Raw genomic sequence first — 21,377 nt, forward strand, 5'->3', positions numbered from 1 at the left:
GTGGTACCTCAGTGGCCTTCACCCCTGCAGCCTGATGAAACGCAGGCGGCCTTGGGGCTGAGGTGACACTTTTGCCTGAGGCCCAACTTTTCCATCTGGCACTGGGGCAGAGGAGCATGAAGCCCCCTGTACACCTGAGGCCCGAATTTGTGCTAAGAAGCAATGGGGGTAGGGGATGGGGAGGGCAGGTGTCTCCTCCAATGTGCTGAAGCCAGGTCCATCTGTACCTCTGTGTGTCTGAAACAGAGACAATAGACACGTCCACCAGCTGCTTCTCTCCCCTATCCCTCGGGATCAAAGAAGGCGGGGTGGAGGGCTGAGTAGAGTTCAGTGTCTCTTCTGTGGGCCTGCCTTGTCAGCATTCCCCCTTCCCCCATTTGCAGGAGCTCCTGGATCAGAGGCGTTCTATGGCAGGAATGGCAGGCCCCAAACCCATAAGATGATTCTTGGAACCAGGAGGTTTTGTTACTAACTGACCTGGACCCTTGAGACCACCTAGGAGGGTTGGGAAATGAAAAGGCCTGTTCTCCCTTTTCTTTGCCCTCCCATTCTCTCTCCCCATGTGTTCCTTTCATCCTTGCCCGGCTTCCTGTTCCCCCACCTCCCCCTCCCTTCCCCCCACTTTTTTGTCCATCTGCCAGGCCTTCTTGTGGGCCCATGGGGTCTCAGAACCCCTTCCCATTTCCCCCAACCTTACTTCCTGCCTCAGCCTTGGTGTTTATATAAGAAATGCCTCTTTTTTTTCCTGCAGACACTTTGGAGGTCATATTTCACCTGGTAGCCAACTGTGCATTCCTGTGGCAGTTGCGCGCACACACACACACACACACACACACACACACACACACACACACACAATTCATCACTATAATAAGTCCCCCTCCAGCGGCTCATATGGTATGGAGGCTGACCCTGATCTCTCAAAGGCTTTGTCAACATAGCCCAAATTCTGGAGGTGCTAATAGACCAGAAGGACTCTTGATCAGGGTTCCCTTGCCTAGTGGACTTGGGTGATAATTGTCAGTAAAAGTTAACTTTCAGTCTGCCAAATTAATTCCTCCTCATCCCATCAGGGGTTACTTTCTTCAGTTTTTTTCTAGAATAGCTCTGGTGGACCTCTGCTCTGAGCTATGAGGAGATAAGAGATCACACCTTGTCTCCCTTGAAGGAGGTTCCAGGTTCTTTGAGATAAGACAAGAAAAAAAAATCCACAAAAATTGGGCAGAACAGACCATTTCTTTTGAATAGGAGTCAGAAAAGCGATGTCCCAGGATCATGGACAAGAGGGCTTAGTAATTTCATGCCTCTTTTTTATTCTTCATATACTGAAATGATCTTGACTGTTAAGTTTATGATAAAAAAGACAAGAAAGGAAATTCTGGATTTGGAGTTAGGAGAGGCGTGGTTTTGAATCCCAGCTCTGACTCTTAGAACCTGTGTGATTGGGACCAAATCACTCTGGTCTAAACCTCAGTTTCTTCTTTGAGAATGGGAATAATGACTGAATAATAAAGGACTAGTTTTGGAGTTGGGAAGAAGTGATTTCAAATTCTTCCTAAGCCATCACTTGGTGACATTTTTCAGGCAAGTTAATCTCTCAGGGTCCCCAGGCAACTAATTCTCTGAGACTGTAGCTGATGAGTCAGCAACCTGCATGAGGGAAGGGCATTCCCACACCTGGTCTTTCCCCTCACTGAGGAAATCACAGGTCTGAACCTATTCCCTTCTCTTCCCCTTGTGAGACTGAGATGGAATGGCATGATGGGAAGCAATTTAAAAGCCTTAAAGAGGGATGGAAGTCTTCTGATATTGAGTGTTCAGGAGATCAGGGTGGTCCCCCTTGAAGACCCTGCTACACAGAGGGGGCTGAGCCGACATCCAGGACATCTCCCTATCCCTGCAGCGCTGGGTGACTTCTGTGTCCTGGCTGGGGCTGTGACTGCTGGGCTGGCGCCACCCAGGGAGAGGCAGGCTGGATGGGCCACTGATGCCAGGAGCTGCTAATTACTGTCTGTCTCTCCTGACTCACCAGCCTTCAGGGAGCGGGGAGTTTCTTCTCCAGTCCCTTCAGTAACACACACTGGCAGAGCTTAGCGGGGCTGCTTAGCACTCACGCCCCAATGCTCTTTTGAGAGAGGACTTTGAAAAGAGCTTCGATTCAGCCTGTCAGTTCTTTACAGGCAGCTGTGTCAGGCCTGGAATAGGCCTTAATTGAGCCTTTGTTCGGCGTACAGTAGGTTCCCCCCAACCCCCCCAGCTTTGCCAGTGGGAGGCAGTCTCTTCCCTGAGGAACTCCCAGCCAAGGGCTGGGAGGAGGAGAAGCCGCTGGGCCTCGGGGGTCCTACCACCTGGGAATTGACTCTCGCCTGTCCAGCCCCTTTCAAGGGGGAGCTGGCCAGGGGGCTCTGAGTAGAGAGGTGGAGGCAGACTTTCAGGGAACAGGCAGGAGAGAAGGAGAGCTCTTTCTGGATTGCAGTGGGGCCTCTCCACTATGCCACTTTCTTTGCTTTAGCCTCAGGAAGGAGGAAGAGCATTGACCTCCACTCCCTGGGTTCTTCTGACTCCCCTTGGGCAGGACAAGTAGAAAGAAGATGGCCTCCGTGAGAGAAACTATGGAAACAAAATGGTTGGAACTTAGGAGATTTAGAAACAAGGACTTCAGAGTCCATCTAGTCCAACCCCCTCCTTTGATAGAGGAGGGGTCAAAGGTTCAGAGGAAGTGTGATTTATCTAAGGTCACACATAAGGAATAGCAAAATTGGAGATTTTCAGCTCCAGAGCTAGAGCCATTTCTGCCAGTATTACACCAACATGGCAACGGATTGGATAAAACCTGGAGAAGAAAGAGGAGGAATGAACATGGAAGTATGAAACCTGGTGGGGGGGGTACAGTGTTTGGAAGGATGGTAGTGCCTATAGTAGAATGTTCAGCAGGAATGGCAGTTTTTCAGAAGAAGGGAAGAATTCTGTTTTAGACACGTGAAATTTGGGGGCAATTGGAAAAGGGACCTTGGTAGAATGGAAAAAGGGCTGAATGTGAAGTCATAGGACCATGGTTCAGATCCGACTGCTACTCACTAGTCATTTAACTTCCCTGGGTCTCAATTTGTTCATCTGTAAAGTGAAGAATTTGATTCAGATGCCCTCCAGGGTCCCTTCCAGTTTCACATGTGGAATCCCATGAACTTCCTCCTTGTCTCTTTGGTGACATTCAACCCTGAGAGTATTACCTGGTCATCCTTTGTTTAGTAGTGCTACTCAAGGGTTGTAGTATGATTGCATTAGGATTGGATAACTTAGCAGCTTCATGCCCTGGTAAATAAAGTGCTGAATCAAAAGTCAGAAAGACTTGAATTCAAATTCTTCTTCCTACACTCTGGCTGTATAGCTTTGTTTTTCATGTACCAAGGCTTAATTCAGGAAGATGATTAATAGATGCTAGCTGGCTGTTTGAATTCCCAGTGTCTGGTACATAGTAAGCTCTTTAGAAAGGCTTGGTGATTTATATGAGCTTTCTCTGAATCTCAGTTTCCTCATCTGTAAAACCAAAATAATTAAGACAAGATCCATCTCATGGGGTTGTCATGAGTTATGGATGCAATGTTTGTAGACTCTCTTCAAACTTTAAAACACACTATTGGTATTGACCCAGAAACAACTTAGAGTAGAAGTAAAATTAAAACATTCACACACACACCCCCTGTGCATCCCCACACCACAAAGTAGAGGGCACCAGAGCACTAGGGTACCATCAAAAGGTAAGCTCCTTGAGGGTACTACTTTTGTTTTGGGATTTGGGTTGGTGGCTAGAGTCCCAGACCTGGACTCAGGAAGATTCATCTTCTTGAATTCAAATCTTCAGTTACTTGCTAGCCTTATGACAGTCACTTAATCCTATTTGCCTCAGTTTCCTCTTCTGTAAAACCTGGAGAAGGAAATGACAAACCACTCCAATATCTCTGTCAAGAAAACCCCAGATGGAGACATGAAGGATTGGACAAAACATAAAAATTACTGAACAGCCACAACAACAACAAACCAGAGAAGAGAATGCACTGCTCACTCCATTCCACTTTGGACAATTCAGAGCTGCGTGTTCCGGTTTAGAGGGCCACTCAGAATAGGGCCTAATCCCTCTTCCCTGGGACAACCCTTTGGCTACTTGGAGATAACTCTCGTGTTACCACCAAAGTCTTCAACTTCTTCCCCAACCATGGGTATCTTCTATGGCTTTGAATTCATCTTTGATCCTCTTCTCTCCCTCCTCTAGATCTTCTTCCTTATTAATCTCAGCCCCTCTTGTGGCTTCAGTCACCATCCCTACTTGGATGGCTTCCAAATCTCTGTCTTCAATCCTTGCACTGTGGTCTCATATTGCTAGACCTTTCCATTGGCATGGCCTTCCAGAACCTAAAATGTGTCATGTCCAAAACTGAACTCCTCGTTCTAACCATGACCTCCCTCTACATCCTCAGATTTCACACTACATTTTATTTACTATATATGGTATCATTCTACAGTTTTGATATATGCGTTATATACTGAGCTCCATGATATTGTCTTACCTATCTTTGAGTCTCCTCCAATGCTTAGCACAATGTTCTATACTGTGTTAAAATGAATTTCACCAACATATATTTAGCACAAGAGTCTTTCAGCATCTCTTTTCACTTTTTCTGCCATACTTCTAGAAATGGTCACATTTGCTGTCTGCCTCCACTTCTTAACCCATTCATTCTACTTTGTCCCCTAGTTGGCCTCAGACCAGAGCCCTGCTTACTCAGAGACCATTAGGGGGCATCAGAGGGTAAAGGCCACTGTACTGCTGTGACAAGCTTCAACAACTCTAACCTGAACCCTGCCCAGCCAGATCTCACTAGGATCCCTCCTTCCTAACAATTCACCGGAGGGACCAGGGCCTGCCCTATAGAAAAAGGCTGCTCTGTGTTGACTCCCTCAGTTAGAATGTTAACTCTTTGGAAGCAGAATCCGGAGGTTCACTTTTCAATTTGTACCCCCTGTACTTCCGCAGTTATGCAATGCGGTGTTTGATAAATAGGTTTTCATTTTATTCTGCTGAAGAGGACTTCACAAGAAAGATCGGGGTCCAGGCTGGCCAAGTCTCCTTGCCTCAGGGCCTAACATATTGCTTTTCAAGATAATACAGGCTCCTTTGAGTCAGAAAGCTCATTGGATCAGAAGAGAGGGGATGTGGGAAGGGTGCAGCCCAGGTCAACAATAGAACTATGAAGGACTTAGAGACTCCAGGGAAGGCATCATGGGCTGGGAACAGAGCATAAGTTGGTACTTTTTTGACCTACTCTATGCTGGGGGCTGGAGAGAGAAGAGTAGTAGCAGACCTGGGCTCCATGATCAATGAGCTCATTGTCTCCTTGGAGAGACAAGCTTGGCACTTGTGAAACATTTAATGAGACAGTTAATAGCAGTTTTCATTCATTTCTTCTGGACTTCCTGCCATATTCCCCATAGTAGATGTTCCAGATCTTTCCCCTTGAGTCTTGAACACCTCCCCTCCCTCCACTCCCACTCTGCCTTTGCCCCTACCTACTCCAACTCTCACCATATGAGTTTGTCTCTTGCTTTTCTAAGGAGGTTAAGGCCATCTGGAGTAACCTCAGTACAGTAGGATGAGCCCTGAATTCAAAGGTAGGAAAGCTGAGTTTGAATCCTTACTCTGCCACTTACTATCTAAAGGACCCCAAGGGACAAGTCACTTGGTAGCTTAGTTTCCTCATCTGTAAAATGAGAATGGTAATACTATAGTACTTACTTCCCCCATCTCAAGGTGCCTTTGAAGATTAAATGAGGCAATGTAAGTAAAAAATGTATTAGGTAAGTATAAACTATTTATATACCCCCCCCCAGGATTCAAATCCAATGTCTTCACAGCCTTTCATCCTCTCCCCAATCTCAGAAAATGGTATGACCTTTCTCTTTACAAATGAAGGGAAGGTCTCTAGCTTTGAGCATGCCTTATTTTCTAAATCTAAATTAAACCCCTCAGAACCCTTTGTCAAATTCCTCTTGTCACTTCCTCCTATTTAGGATCATAGATTTATAATTAGAAGGAATCTTAGACATCATTTAGTCCACCCTCTTTCTCATTTTACAGATGAGGAAACTGAGACCTAGAGAGATCTATTGACTTGCCTAATGGCTATAAGGGGCAAAATCAGGATTCAAACCCAAGTCTTTTTAATTCTCAATCCATTATTGTACCATCTCTCATGCATCTGTAAGTGGAGACCCCACCTCAACCAGACTTGGAGGTGATGACTCCTGATTGATTGAAAATTTGGAATGGATTATAAGGTTATCTATAAAACCCAGATAGGCAGACAGGGAACTGTTGGATTGAGTGGACCCACCCCCTATACAGAAGGCACCAGTCTTGATGGGAGGCCAGAACAGTGTGTGCATGGTACCTAAGAAAATGACCAATGACATCTAGGTGGCATAGTGGATAGTACACTGGCCCTGGAGTAAAGAGGACCTGAGTTCAAATCCAACCTCAGACATTTAATAATTACCTAGCTGTGTGACCTTGGGCAAGTCACTTAACCCCATTGCCTTGCAAAAAACCATGGAAGGAAGGAAGGAAGGAAGGAAGGAAGGAAGGAAGGAAGGAAGGAAGGAAGAGAAAGGAAGGAAGGAAGGAAGGAAAGAAAGAAAGAAAGAAAGAAAGAAAGAAAGAAAGAAAGAAAGAAAGAAAGAAGAAAATGATCACTTACAGCATGAAGCAAAGACTCAACCCCAGGAAGGTTTAGCAAGTGAGTAAGCTTAGAAGATGCTTTAATTCACACTGGATTGATTTCTTGGTATGCACTTCTGGGTGGGTTATCTGTTACTCTCTACTTGGATTTCTGCACTGACTCCTTTTCCAAATTCTGGAAATGGCCAATCCAGTATCATGAAAGAACCTGGCAGAAGGTGAGAAATGTAAAAGAAGAAATAGATTTTCAAATCAGACAATCCAGACATTAGGATGAGGGTGGGAGCATGGAACTACAGTGCAGAAGTTAACTTGCTCGGGGAGGGGATTGGTTCAGGGTATGGGGAGTTCAGACAGCTAGAGCACAACTTCCGAGATCGGAAAGTATTTGATAATGATATTTGTCCTTCATTCTTGAAGAAGACCATGACAATCAGGGGTAATGACAAGCCCATGAATTGGATTTGAATTAGGGGATGCTGTGTTAAGTCACCACTCTTACTTTCTCCTCCAGAGCCATCTAGGTCCAGTGGCCAGATATAAATCAGAATAACTGGAGATGGCTCTGGATGCAAGACAATAAGGGTTAAGTGACTTGCCGAAAGTCACACAGCTAATAAGTGGCAAGTGTCTGAGGTTGGATTCAAACTCCCATCCCCTTGACTTCAAGGCCAGTGTTCTATGCACTGCCCCACCTAGCTGCCTTAGAACGTATTTAGAGTTCTTCAAGAAGAACTCAATATCTAAAAAAGATTGTTCCCCTTGGGACAGATCTGAGACCCTGGGGAATGGAGGGGCTGGCCTAAAGATTCTTCAAAGCTCTCCACTTGTAACCTTCAAAAGAGACAGTGATAATGTTTATAATAGGAGCTAGCATTTATGAAGCACAACTAGGTAACTCAGCACATAAGTGCATAGAGCCTGAAGTCAGAAAGATCTGAGTTCAGATCCAGCCTCAGAAACTTACTTACTGTGGACTCTGGGCAAATCACTTACCCTCATTTCCCTCATTTTCCCATCTATAAAATGAGCTGGAAGAGGAAGTAGCAAACTATTGCTATATCTTTTCCATGTAAACCTTAGACTGGATCACAAAGAGTCAAACATGAAAGTATTTATATGATGTACTTAGGTTTGCAAAGCATTTATATATTAATTCATTTGAGCTCACACCAATCATATGAAGTAGGTGCTGTTATCCCCAGTTTATAGATGAGAAAACTCAGATTGATTGAAGTTAAATGACTTTCCCAGGATTGTGTTTCTATCAAGTGTCTGAGGCAGGATTGACCATAGGTCTTCCTGACTCCCAATCACCTTTGCATAGCTTCAGTCTATCCCTTTCCAACTTCTTGTTGCATCAGTCATCTCCCCTGTTCCCCTCCATCTTTGTCCTTTCCCTTTCTCTCTAGCCTACAAATGGTATTCAGGCTTGCCCTATCCTAAATAATTTTCCTTTAACACTGCTACCCCCTTACACTATCATTCATTCTTTTTTTAACTTGGCACCAAATTTCTAGAAATGAACAAATATCCTCTACTTCCTCTCACCCCACTTCCTTCCTCTCAAGATCTTGTAATCTAACTCCTGTCCCTACCACTTTATAGGAAATGCTTTTGCCAAGGTCATCCTAATTCCTGGATCAAATGACCCTTTCTCCTTAATCTCCTTATAGTGAATAATATGATTAATGATAATTTCCATTTACATGAGATTTCAAGGTTTGCAGAGTTGGTTTACTTGTTATAGAGTGTCAGTTTTCTTCTTCCTTAATCTTCCATTGAAGGAAACTGAGTCATAGTGAGATTAAATGACTTAAGGCCCACTGATAGCAAGTGGCCAAGCCTGGATCCCAACCCTGGTTTTGATTCCAAGATCAACACTCTTCTCATACTGTACTGCCTCCTGTTATCAACCACAGGGGATCAGGGAAGACTCACTGGAACAGGTGGCATTGGCATTGGGTTTTTACTACCAAGATAAACTACACTCAGCCTGACATTTGAAGCCCTCCATAATCTAGCTCCCACCTACCTCCCCAGACTTACTTCATGTCATTTCCTATTCCAGTCAGATTTCTTCACTTTCCATTTCCCATTCAGGACATTCCAACTCCTACTTCCATGACTGCACAGGATACCCCTCTTTTCAGGTTGGATTAGAGAGAGATGGTGGAGGGCCTAGGGTTTGGAAACTGATGGGATATGAGAAGAGAGAAGAAAGAACCAAAGATTAAACCCAGAGTTTAAACATGGGAAACTGAATAAAAGATACTGAAATTCTTGATAAGCTTCTTGTGCATTTGACCCAGACTAGACCAGAAGACTAAAGTTGAATATGTCTCTGTTGGCCCTAAGTCTATAGGATAGGTTACTACAGTGTCCCACTAAGAGTTGTGGAAGACAAAGGGAGCAAAGAGGGTATGCATTTCTGGCCAGAAACAAAAAGGGGTCCTCAAAGCAGAAGGTAAGGTAGGTAGGATTTTTTTTGGTTCTAGATTGTTTCCTTTGAGGTAGGGAATTCACTCACCTAGCATTTTTTTAGCCAGCTGTTATATATAAAATAGCATGCTAAGCACTGGAGATACAAAGACACAATTAAAAATGAAACAATCCTTGCCCTCATGGAGCTTACATTCTATTGAAGAGAAACAACTAATACAAAGAAAAAGAAATATAAATAAATAAGATATTACAGAGATACAAAATGAATTTTCAGGAGATCTAATGCTAGCAGCTAGGGGAATCCAAAATCCAGAAGGATGTGATCTCTGAACTGAGTGACCCTCACCCTTAGGCGGCAGGTGTAAACAATGATTCTGCAAAGGAGGCTGAGGAGTGGTCAGATGAGGAATAATCATAATCATCATCATCATCATCATCATAACTAGTATTTACATAGGGCTATAAGGTTTGAAAAGCATTCTGTATACATCATCACTATTTGGCAGAGGAGTAAACTGAGAAGTTAAGGGACTCACCCAGGATCACACAGTTCTTAGTTCTTCTTGCTTCCAACTCCATCACTCTCTCTACTGTACCAACTAGATGCCTCAGGTAAAAAAAAACAGAAAAGAGCAATGTCTCAAAAACTCAGGAATTAGAGGGTCATATGTCATTTAAACAATTACAGCGAGTTCCAATAGGGTGGGCGATGAGAAAACATTGCTGTTTTTAGCTGTGAAGAGGAACAATTTGAAGTAAGTTGGAGAACTGAGATATCTGGTACTAAAAAACTGACTTTCTAGGATAGAAATCCTTCCTATTGGCATAGACTAGCCACTCATCTGTAACTTAGTCTTAGTCAGTCACCTTGGTGGACACTGAGTGGTTAAAGTGACTTGCTCAGGATAATCATTATGGAGCAGATGGGAGAGTCCAACCCAAGTCCTCTTTCCTTCAAAGCCAGTCTTTCATCCATTAACCATGCTGCAGACATAGCTTCTCACTGAGAAAGTTTGTGGTGACCCACCTAAAGCCATCATTAGTCCTTGTCCATATTTTTTCCATAACATGGGTTAGAGATTGTTCTAGTGAAAGCATTGGGAGCTCTTGGACCAAATTGGATCCCATGCCTGAGGACACAGAATTTCTGAGCTAGAAGGGACCTGGGAATGTAGAATGTTAGGTAGAATGACCTTCCAATATGAAAGGTTAGTGCTGAAAGAAACCTTCAGTTAGGAATCATGGGATTTAGTGCTAGAAGGGGTGCTTAGAGATCCTTCAATCCCTATTTGACAACTTCATTTTATAGATAAGGGAACAGAAAATGTTTGAGCTGGAAGAGACTTTAGAAGCTAGAATGTTACAACTAGGGGGTCCTTGGAGATCATTTGGGGTCCTTTAGATTTGTTTTAAATTGATAATTGTATGTCATCATAATTGGTTTCCTTGGAATATTCTCCATTTTATTTTATGCATTGAAAAACATTATTCTGCCATTGGGCTTCATCTGAGGAATCCAAAAAGTTAAGAATTTCTAATGTTGTCCAGCTTATTCTTTTACAATTAGTTAACAAGTAATTATTAAACATCTGAGATGTGCCAAGCTTGGTGCTAGACTCTGGAGATGCAAGTACAAAGAGTAAAACAATTCCCCAAATGTTCATCTCATCAATGGGAATGAGAACTAGGAAAGGGAGAACCATCTTCTCCCTTTTCTTTCTTAGGTATTATTAATAAGAGCCAATGTTCTCATTTGGTTTTCTAGAGATGTGTTCAAGTTCGGCCATTCATTTAGAAGCAACCTAATATAGAGGTTGGGCCACTAGGTGGCACCATGGGGCTCTGGGCCTGGAATCAGAAGACTTGAGTTCAAATTTAACTTCACACACTTACTGTGTCACCCTGACAGGTCATTTAACCCTGATTGCCTCAGTTTCCTCATCTGTAAAATGAGCTGGAGAAGGAAATGGCTCCAGTGTCCATGCCTAGAAAACCCCAAACGGGGTCAAGAAGAGTCAGACACACAATATAGAGGTTAGAATGCTGGGCTTAGAGCCAAGAATGAGGATTCAAATTCTAATCCCAATACTAGCTATGCTATTGTGGGCAAGTAAGTCATTTTGTTGCTCTGGGCCTTAGTTTCCTCATCTGTAAAATGGGGATGATGGCATAACAATATCTACTTTAGGGTGGCTAGGTGGCGCAGTGGATAGAGCACTGACCCTGGAGTCAGCAGTACCTGAGTTCAACTCTGGCCTCAGACACTTAATAATTACCTAGCTGTGTGGCCTTGGGCAAGTCATTTAACCCCATAGTCTTGCAAAAACCTAAAAAAAAAAATCTACCAAATTGTTGTGAGGTTCAAATGAGATAAAGGATACAAAGTCTCTATCAAATTTAAAGCATTGTAGAAATTTAACATTGTTATTATTTATCATGGATTTATCCCTCAGCAGATGCCCAAAGGAAAATCAAAGACCTTGATCCTTCCCTGACACTTCCAAATAAATGTACTTTCCAGAGTTTGGGATGACACCACCCTCTAGTGTTGGCTCTTTAGGGAAGAAAAATCTTATATCCCCTGAGAGAGGTTCTCACTGACCTTGAGCTGCTAGGTCCAGAAAGTCAGGTATCAGAAGCAATCCTAGTGCAAGAGGGCTCAGTAAGAACTCAATTCTGCTGTGACTTTCAACTTCCCATTTCTTTTGGATGTCCATCTGTTCACATAGGCTGGAAATCTCAGAATCCCCTTGGATTATTCTCTCCCCCCCCCCCCCCCATTGTCCATCAGTAGCCAAGTCCTGTCAATTCTACATCCATAACATCTCTCAGAGATCTCTTTCTCACTACTAACATGGTACCCTACTTCAGCCTTCATTGTTCCTCACTGGAATATTGTAATGGCCTATTAATTGGTTTCTAAGTGTCCCTCCATCTTGTCTCCCTCCTTATTCAATCCATTTATCTATCAAAATAGTCTTCCTAAATTAGCTTAGGTCCTTTCTCCTATTAGAGATTCTCAATGACTCCCTATTGCCAGTAGAACAGAATACATGTTCCTTAACTTTACCTTTTCTAATCTGGCTCTTCGTGTGTATTTTGCATCACCCCCTTTTGGACATTCATATGTTGTTTGTTGTTCAGTTGTTTCAGTCATATCCGACTCCTCATAATCCATTTGGGGTTTTCTTGGCAGTGATTTGCCATTTCCTTATCCAGTTCATTTTATAGATGAGGAAAACAAAGTAATCAGGATTAAGGAACTTGGCCAGAATCACACAACTAGTAAGCATCTGGACCTGGATTTGAATTCAGGTCTTCCTAACTAGTGCTACCTAGCTGCACATTCTAGAAAAAACTAGACTACTCATTCCTCCATCTCTACTTGCCATGGCCTACCTCTGTGTGTTTGCACTCACCATCTTTCCTTCCTCGATTGTACTCCTTCCTCTTAGCCTCAGGGGCCATGAAGCTTCCATGATGTCCTCCCTCACCCCCTCTGCTGATAATGTTCTTTCCTTCCTTATATGTCCCTTTGCCTGTTCTCTCTTCCCTCCTCTCCCCCCTCATCCTCTACCTTCAGTTTGTCCAGCCTTGTACGAGGTGCATCCGGGAAGGTGTAAGTTCCTGCCTGGCCTTTTTTATTGTATTCCTCTTGCCTAACGCAGTGTTCTGGTCATGGTCAGTGCCCAAGAAGGCTTTGCACTAAGTTGAACTATCAACCCTTGTATTTTTTATAATATATTAAACTTCATAACATTTTTGAACCTCTTTCTTCACCTGCTCCTCTGTGAAGTAGGTCAAGTGAGGTAGTATTATCCCCATTTCACAGAAATAAATACTCAGGGAGTGGAAGCTGATTGCCAAGGTCACAGAGTGGTTAGTGAATGAGCCGGTCTCCTGGCTCCCAAATCTGCTTGTCCATTAGTACCCCAGTATCACCATCTTGTACCCCATGCCCTGCCTCATACTCTGTGTATCCTCTGCAGTCTTCTACCAAGAGCCTGCGGGCCACCATTGGGGAAGCATTTGAGCGCTTGCACCGGCTGCTACGTGAGCGCCAAAAGGCCATGTTGGAGGAGCTGGAAGCAGATACGGCCCGCACCCTGACAGACATTGAGCAGAAGATACAGCGCTACAGTCAGCAGCTGCGCAGGGTCCAGGAGGGCAGCCAGATCCTTCAGGAGCGACTGGCAGAGGCAGACAGGCATGCCTTCCTAGCTGGGGTCTCCTCACTGTCGGAGCGGTACGTGGCAGGGAGAGAAGGGGTCCATCCAGGGAGGGGCTATTCCTCCATTCCTCTACCCTGGCTACTTCCTTTTTCTTCTTCTTTCACCCCAGTGGCTGGACTCTGGAAAGGAGTCTGACTTTAACTTCTGTCAACCTGATTTGGAATTGAATGTTCTGGATTCAAGTCTTAGCTCTAATACTAATAATTATAAGTTTCTTACCACTCTGGGACTTAGTTTCCTCATCTGTAAAATAGAAGAATAAATCTACTACTCTGGAAAATGAGAAGAACTGAACAAATGTTCTGACTCTAAATTCTGATTCCAAATACAAGTTGACATGGAATTACTCCCCCTTAGTCTAGATATACCAAGGGAAGCATTATGTGACTCTGATCTTCCCTTAGATAAAAATGCATCATAAAGCTCTGTACAGATGTCAAGTACAGATGGCATCATTTCTTTTTTAAAATTTGTACAGATCCATTTTATTTTTCTATCCCCTTCACTTTTAAAAATATATCTCTTTCCTCCCCTACTCAGAGAATTAAAAAGAAACATGGTGAAAAAAGCCATCAATGAAACCATCAAGCTTTAAATACCATGAGGCAGCTAGAGAATACAGGACTGACCCTGGAGACAGGAAGTTGTTTGTTTTTTGTTTTCTAGTTGCATGCAAAGATAGTTTTCAACATTTATCCTTTTGCAAACTTTTGAGTTCCACCATTTTCTTCTACCTTCCCTTCCCTTCACCCTTCCCATGGAAGTGAACAATTTGATATAAATTGTACATGTAGAATCGTGTTTAACATTTTTCCATCTTAGTCATGTTGTGAAAGAAGAATCAGAACCTGGGTAGCTAAGTGGTGCAGTGGATAGAACACCAGCCCTGGAGTCAGGAGGACCTGAGTTCAAATAAGGTCTCAGACATGTAATAATTAACCTAGCTGTGTGACCTTGGGCAAGTCACTTAACTCCATTGCCTAGCAAAAATCAAAAAATAAAAATAGCACTAAGGAGGAAAGAAATCATGAGCAAGAAAGAATAAACAGGGCGGCTAGGTGGTGCAGTGGATAGAGCACCAACCCAGTTCAAATCTGGCCTCAACATTTAATAATTACTTAACTGTGTGGCCTTGGGCAAACCACTTAATCCCATTGCCTTGCAAAAACAAGCAAACAAACAAACAAACAAACAAAAAAAGAAAGAATAAACATAAATGAAGTTTTAAAAAGTGAACACAGTCTGCTTTGCTCTGCATTCAGACTCCATAGATGTTTTTCCTCTGGATATAGATGACATTTTCCTTAATAGGTCTCTCAAGATTGGGATAGAAAGATCTTAGTTCTGGTTCCATCATAGTCATTTACTGACCGTGTAGCCCTGGGCTAAACATCACTGAACAGTGTCCTTAGCTATAAAATGGAGGTGACAACAGCACTTACCTGAAGGGAAGGAGGCCACATCCTCCATGATTAAAGACCATGAGCAGCAGCAGGATAAGTCCTTTTGGTGGGAACTCAGGGAGGAAGGGTAAGCAGGCCTGCTTCAACCTTTGGAATGGAATCAGGGCACACAACCTATATAAACATGGTCCATTCTCTCCAGATATAAAACTCAGTTTTATTATAAGGACCTGATAGGTCCTTGAGTAGGTATTGAGGGCTGACATTTGTTTAGTTCTTCTCATGTTCCAGAGAGAGGATAAGAAACATAATTATTAGAATTAGAGCTGAGTGGGTGGCTAGGTGGCACAGTGGATAGAGCACTGGCCTTGGAGTCAGGAGTTCCTGGGTTCAAATCCAACCTCAGACACTTAATAATTACCTAGCCGTGTGGCCTTGGGCAAGCCACTTAACCCCATTGCCTTGAAAAATCTAAAAAAGAAAAAAAAAGGAATTAGAGCTGAGACTTGAATCCAGAACACTCAATTCCCAAATCAGGTTGACAGTATAGAATGAGCAGTTTGGATGAATAGGAAGACTGAGTAGATACAGAAGCCATTTTTTTTTAGGTTTTTGGAAGGCAAATGGGGTTAAGTGGCTTGCCCAAGGCCACATGGCTAGGTAATTATTGAGTGTCTGAGACTGATTTGAACCCAGGTACTCCTGACTCCAGGACTGGTGCTTTATCCACTGTGCCACCTAGCTGCCCCTACAGAAGCCATTTTAACAAGAACAGTTCCCCATTTCAGTAACAGCTGGAAAGACTCACATGAACTAATACTGAGGAAAGTGAGCAGAACCAGGAGAACACTGTATACACTCTACATATTGTGTGATGATCAAATGTAATGGGTTTAGCTTCTCTCATCAGTTCAGGAATCAAAGACAATTCTAAAAGACTTATGATGGAAAATGTCTTCACATTCAGAAAAAAAAAAGCAACTGGAATCTGGATGTAGACCAAAGCATGCTACTTTGACTTTTTAAAATCTGTTTAATGTTTTTTTCTTTATCATGGTCCCCCCCCCCCTTTTGTTCTGATTCTTCTTTCAGAAACTTCACTTTGTTTTGATACTTCTTTCATTAGAAATGGAAATATTTTTAACATGATTGGACATTTATGACCTATAATAGATTTCTCAGTGTCAGAGGGAAGGGGGGGAAGTAGAAAAATGTGGAACTCAAAATTTTATTAAAAAAATGAATGTTGAAAACTAATTGGAAAAAAATAAAATTAAAATTAAAAGACCTCACAAGTCCTGGCCTAACAAGGTAGCTCTCCTCCCCTTACTACCTTCTCTCCCTGAGTGTTCCTCAGTAAGCTGGGAGGCTGCAGAATGTGCTGCAAAGTCTGTGAAAGGACTATCATTCTTATTAGCAACCTCTGCTGACCAACATTCATCATAGGAACTAGTGATAAAAATATTGTGACTGGTTGGTCTCCATCTAGGGCCAAGTGACTGAACCAGGGAAGAGAAAACAAAGTAAAGATAGAGCTTAGATTGACAGAAAGAATCAAGACAGTGACCAGAATACTGCTACTGTGCTTGAAGTTCCACCATTCTATTACCATTCCATCCAGATGAGTAAAATGCCTTCAGAAAAGACGGCTTTCATGAAACCATCAGCACCTCATTATCAATAAATCAATTTAGTTAGCCAGTCACTTAAAAAAAATCTGAAGGGAATGGGATGAGAGACAAATGCATTTTTGATGGGGACAAAAGAGAGATCTAGACCATGGCATGAGCTCCAAGAAGAATTGGGAAGGATTGAATCCCTGTAAAATATGTGGGCAGTGAGGTTAAACGGCATGAAACTTAGCTTGGTCCCATATCATCTTAGCTTCTTTCTTCTTTCTCTTCTCCATTTCCATTTGTATCTATGCTGTCTTGGGAGGGATGGGGCGCAGTAATACAAATATGCCAGCCCCTAATTCTGAACATTTTCCTTCCAGGCTCAAAGGGAAGATTCATGAAACAAACCTCACCTATGAAGACTTTCCCACCTCCAAGTATACTGGCCCCTTGCAGTATACCATCTGGAAGTCTCTCTTTCAGGATATCCACCCTGGTAAGGTGCTGTCCAGCTCTCCTTGGAGATCTAGGGGGTGCAGCCCCTCCTGGGAAGGCGGGGGTTGTTTCCTGGCTCCCTGCATGGGACGGGGGGACTTTGGACTGTGTGTAAAGGTATATAGCATTCAGTGTAAGTGATGGAGAAGGTCAAGAAGCCATTCCCTACCAAAGGAAGATGCAAGAACAGGGCAGACTGACCATTCACTGAAACAGAACCCAAATGGCAAAATCTTCCAGATTTAACAATGTAATGATAATAATAATAATAATAGATTATTGTTGTTACTATGTGGTGCTTTTAAGGTTTTCAAAGTGATATGTGTATAAAATCTGACTTACAAAGTACTATAAATGTTCTTGGATAGATAGATAGATAGATAGATAGATAGATAGATAGATAGATATGTGTGTGTGTGTGTGTGTGTGTGTGTGTGTGTGTGTGTGTGTGTGTGTAATCTGATTTCATCTTTACAACAACCCTGGGGAGGAAGGTGCTATTTTACAGCAGGAGAAACTGAGGCTAAGGAAAGATTAACTTGCCCCTAAATCACATTATTGTCTGAGATTGGATTTAAGCTCAGATCTTCCTAATTCTAAGTTGAGTGCCCTGGACCACCTAGCTGCCTTCTGAAAGGGAGGGAAAGCTAAGAAGTTCAAACTGGATGCCTCCTCTAAAAACATGGTGAAGGAGATGCCAATATGAGGCTATCATCAGCTCATGTGAGGGCCACAGGACACCTGTGTGTCTCCTATGGGGTGGCAGGAAAGTCTGAGCACAGACTGTGGGTTGTTGGTGTGTGTTCTTCTGACTCTGAGGTCTGTGGGTATTCAGAGAAAGGGGAGAACAGCATTAATGGGAGTAGTTAAGTCAGGGAAGGCTTCCTGCAAGAGGAAAATGAAAAGACCATTTCAAGTCTTCAGGAACTATGTGCATGAAGCCCCAGCACTAGCAAAAAACATGGTATCATCTTCCCTACTACCTATGGACACAGTTACACCTGGCTTGATCTTTCACATAATCAGTAATTCACAGTCACACTTTAAAAGCATTTCACAAGTCTTAAAGTTTAAAAACGGTAGAGGAGGAAGAAAGCATTTATTCCTTTTATTTCTTCATGGAAATTGAACCACCCCCCTCCAAAACAGTGATGAGAGTATCTAGCCAACTTCAATCCCAAGACCAGGACAAAGATCCTCCTCAGTTTCCAAAAGCACTGAAAGATATATATGCTGGGTCACTGACTTTGTGATCAAGAGAAGGTGCTACAGGACTAGAGATGCACATGCTCCCAATTTCTTATTAACCATTTTAATTTTATGGTTTCAAAAATGAAAATTATTTTCTTATTTCCTGGGTAAGTCACTTTCCTTACTTGAACCTTAGTTTCCTCATCTGTAAAATGGGGATAAGACTTACCCTGGCTCCTTGTACTATGTAATGTCTGTTATTGGATCATAACCCCATTATGGTGCTGTGTGTAAGGCAGGTAGGATCAATATTATCCTAATTTTACAGATAAAGAGCCTGAAGTTGGGAGGGGAGGCTAGGTGGCTCAGTGGATAAGCACCAGCCCTGGAGTCAGGAGTACCTGAGTTCAAATCCAGTCTCAGACACTTAATAATTACCTAGCTATGTGGCCTTGGGTAAGCCACTTAACCCCATGCCTTGCAAAAAAAGAAAAAGAAACTGAAGTTAAAGCTCAGGGAGAAGCATCAAAGCACAAGGTATCCCTTGTTGGATTTGAAGTCAGAGAAGATGGACTAAAATTTCAGTTCTCCTGCTTACCGTTGTGACTTTGGACAAATCATTTTTTTTTCCTTTCTGTGCCTCAGTTGCCCCAATTATAAAACAAGGGGGTTGGTCCCCAAGAATATCCCTAAGACTCCTCCTGCTCTGAATCTGATCTGAAGATCAATCCAAATATTTTCTTGCAGTCACACAGATGGGGACAAAGGTACAACTAAAACCTAGATTGCTGGGACTTGCCCAAGATCACACAGGTAGTGAGTCTCACAGGAGGAATCTAAACCCAAGCTTTTTCCTTTGACTTCAAATCTGGGGCTCCTTCTTCAGAAGGAGCATGTGCCACCTAAGCCCTGCCCCAGATCGTATACTCCAGGTTGATGCCACAGTGGTCATGAGCCAGTTGTCAAGCCTGCCTTATTCATCCTGGCTCATTGCCCAGCCTGCACTGAATGAGCTTCCCAGGGCCTTAGGGCCCTGCGGTAAAAGAACTGCATTGTTAGTGGTGAAATTACTCTCCAAGGAGCATCCTTAACTTGGGCCTATTGGGAGATGAGCAGAAGCAGAAGCAGTCAGAGACTGTCAGAGCTGGGAGGGACCTTAGAACTCAGAATGTCAGAGCCAGGAGCACCCTTTGAACATAGAATGTTAGAATTGGGAACATCTTTGTAACATAGAATGTCAGAGCTGATAACATCCTTATAACATAGAGTGTCAGAGTTGGGAACATCATTGTTACATAGAATGTCAAACCTAATAACATCCTTGTAACATAGAATATCAGAGCTGAGAGCACCCTTAGAACCTAGAGTGTCAGAGCTGGGAGGGCTCTTAGAACATAGAATGTCAGAGCTAGGAAAGTCCTTAGAACACAGAATGTCAAAGCTGGGAGCACCCTTTGAATCCAGAGTGTCAGAGCTGGGAGGGCCCTTAGAACATAGAATGTCAGAGCTGGGAGGGCCCTTAGAACATAGAATGTCAGAACTTGGAGGGAACTTAGAACACATGATATCAGAGCCAGGAGGGTCCTTAGAACACAGGATGGAGAGCCGGAAGCATCCTTAGAACACAGAATGTTAGAATTGGGAACATCTTTGAAAACAAAATGTCAGAGCTGATAACATCTTTGTAACAGAATGTCAGAGCCAAGAGTACCCTTAGAACCCAGAGTGTCAGAGTCAAGAGCACCCTTAGAACCCAGTGTCAGAGTTGGGAGCACCTTTAGAACCCAGAGTGTCAGAGCTGGGAGAGTCCTTAGAACACAGAATGTCAAAGCTGGGAACACCCTTATAACACAGAATGTTGGAGCTGGGAGCACCCTTATAATATAGAATGTCAGAGCTAGGAGCACTCTTAGAATCCAGAATGTCAGAACCAAGAAGGACCTCAGAATCTAGAATGTCAGAGCTAAGGAATGATCTTAGAACCCAGAATGTCAGGGACAGAAGCAGATCTTCATTTAGAGACTGTCAGAGCTGGGAGGGACCTTAGAACTCAGAACTCAGCTGGAATCTCTTAGAACCTTAGAACATCAGATATCAGAGCTAAGAGGGACCTCAGAACATTGAATATCAGAGATGGAAGGGTCCTAAGTATACTGTATATTAGAAATAGTCAGGGGGTGGCTAGGTGGCGCAGTGGATAGAGCACCGGCCCTGGAGTCAGGAGTACCTGGATTCAAATCTGGTCTCAGACACTTAATAATTACCTAGCTGTGTGGCCTTGGGCAAGCCACTTAACCCCATTGCCTTGCAAAAACCTAAAAAAAAAATAGAACAGAGAATGTCATCAGTGGCAGGGACCTTGGAAAACAGCATGACACAACTAAAAGAAACTTTTTAAACTGCATATTTCAAACCCCTTGTTTTCCAGGGGGAAAAAAAAAACTAAGATTCATTTATTTCAGAGACATTCACTGAGGATTCTGGCATGACTACCACCCATGATAGATATGTACAAAGATGAATATCTTTGTGGGAAATACAGTTGGAAAGAGAGGCACCCAGGGTTTCTGTGGCTCACCTCAGAAGGCTCCCTGGACTGCCTGGATTTCCTGCCTTCCTTTCTCTTTCTTTAGCTGCTGGCTTTGTCCAGCCCTTCATCCTCCTTGTCTACCATAATAGTAGCCTAGAAGATCTCCAGTCTCCCTCGAGATTCCATCCATTTTCTGATTTTAGACATTCCTTTTAGACATAGAATAACCTGCTTCAGGCTCCTTGCTTAAGGTAGTATTCATCCCTGGAGCCAAGAAGAGACTGGGCTTGAGTCTTTCTTTTGTATGACCCCTAAACTAGTCACTCTGTCACTGCTCCTTAGTTTCCCTGGCTGTAAAATGAAGAGGTAGTACCTGAGTATCCACCTTACTGGGTCATTAAGAGGCTTCAGTGAATGTTAAGTAAAAAAGGACCTTGTAAACTTTGAAGCTCTATATAAACCACCTACTATGTACCAGCCAGCTCTTAGCATCTCTCATCTCCTTACTCAAAAACCAGACTCTGTTGCCCACTCTGCCAGACTTTCTACCCTAGACTCAGGTCTCAACTCTTCCTGCTGTAGCCAGTCTAGGTGTCTAGTCACCCTCCTTTCTATATCATTTCCTTGCAGGTACTTCTCATGAAAGATCTGAGATGCCCTTCCTTCTCCTTCCTGTGAATTCCTGTTCTTCCCTCCCTTCTTCAGGCTCACCAATTCTAGGAAGCCTTTCCT

General features: G+C 43.2%; 1 protein-coding gene across 5 annotated transcripts in view; it reads left to right on the top strand.

Moving 5' to 3' along the window:
* Positions 1 to 21,377, top strand: part of TRIM62 (tripartite motif containing 62) — a 91,778-nt gene that overhangs the window by 26,721 nt on the left and 43,680 nt on the right. For all 5 annotated transcript variants that reach the window (XM_074217866.1, XM_074217861.1, XM_074217862.1 and 2 more), the window contains exons 3-4: positions 13,168 to 13,424; positions 16,810 to 16,925. In XM_074217866.1, the coding sequence (XP_074073967.1) occupies positions 13,168 to 13,424; positions 16,810 to 16,925 (373 nt within the window). The remainder of the gene's footprint in view (positions 1 to 13,167; positions 13,425 to 16,809; positions 16,926 to 21,377) is intronic.

This window comes from Macrotis lagotis, chromosome 1 (genome assembly GCF_037893015.1).
Source record: "Macrotis lagotis isolate mMagLag1 chromosome 1, bilby.v1.9.chrom.fasta, whole genome shotgun sequence".
NCBI classification, from domain to species: domain Eukaryota; kingdom Metazoa; phylum Chordata; class Mammalia; order Peramelemorphia; family Peramelidae; genus Macrotis; species Macrotis lagotis.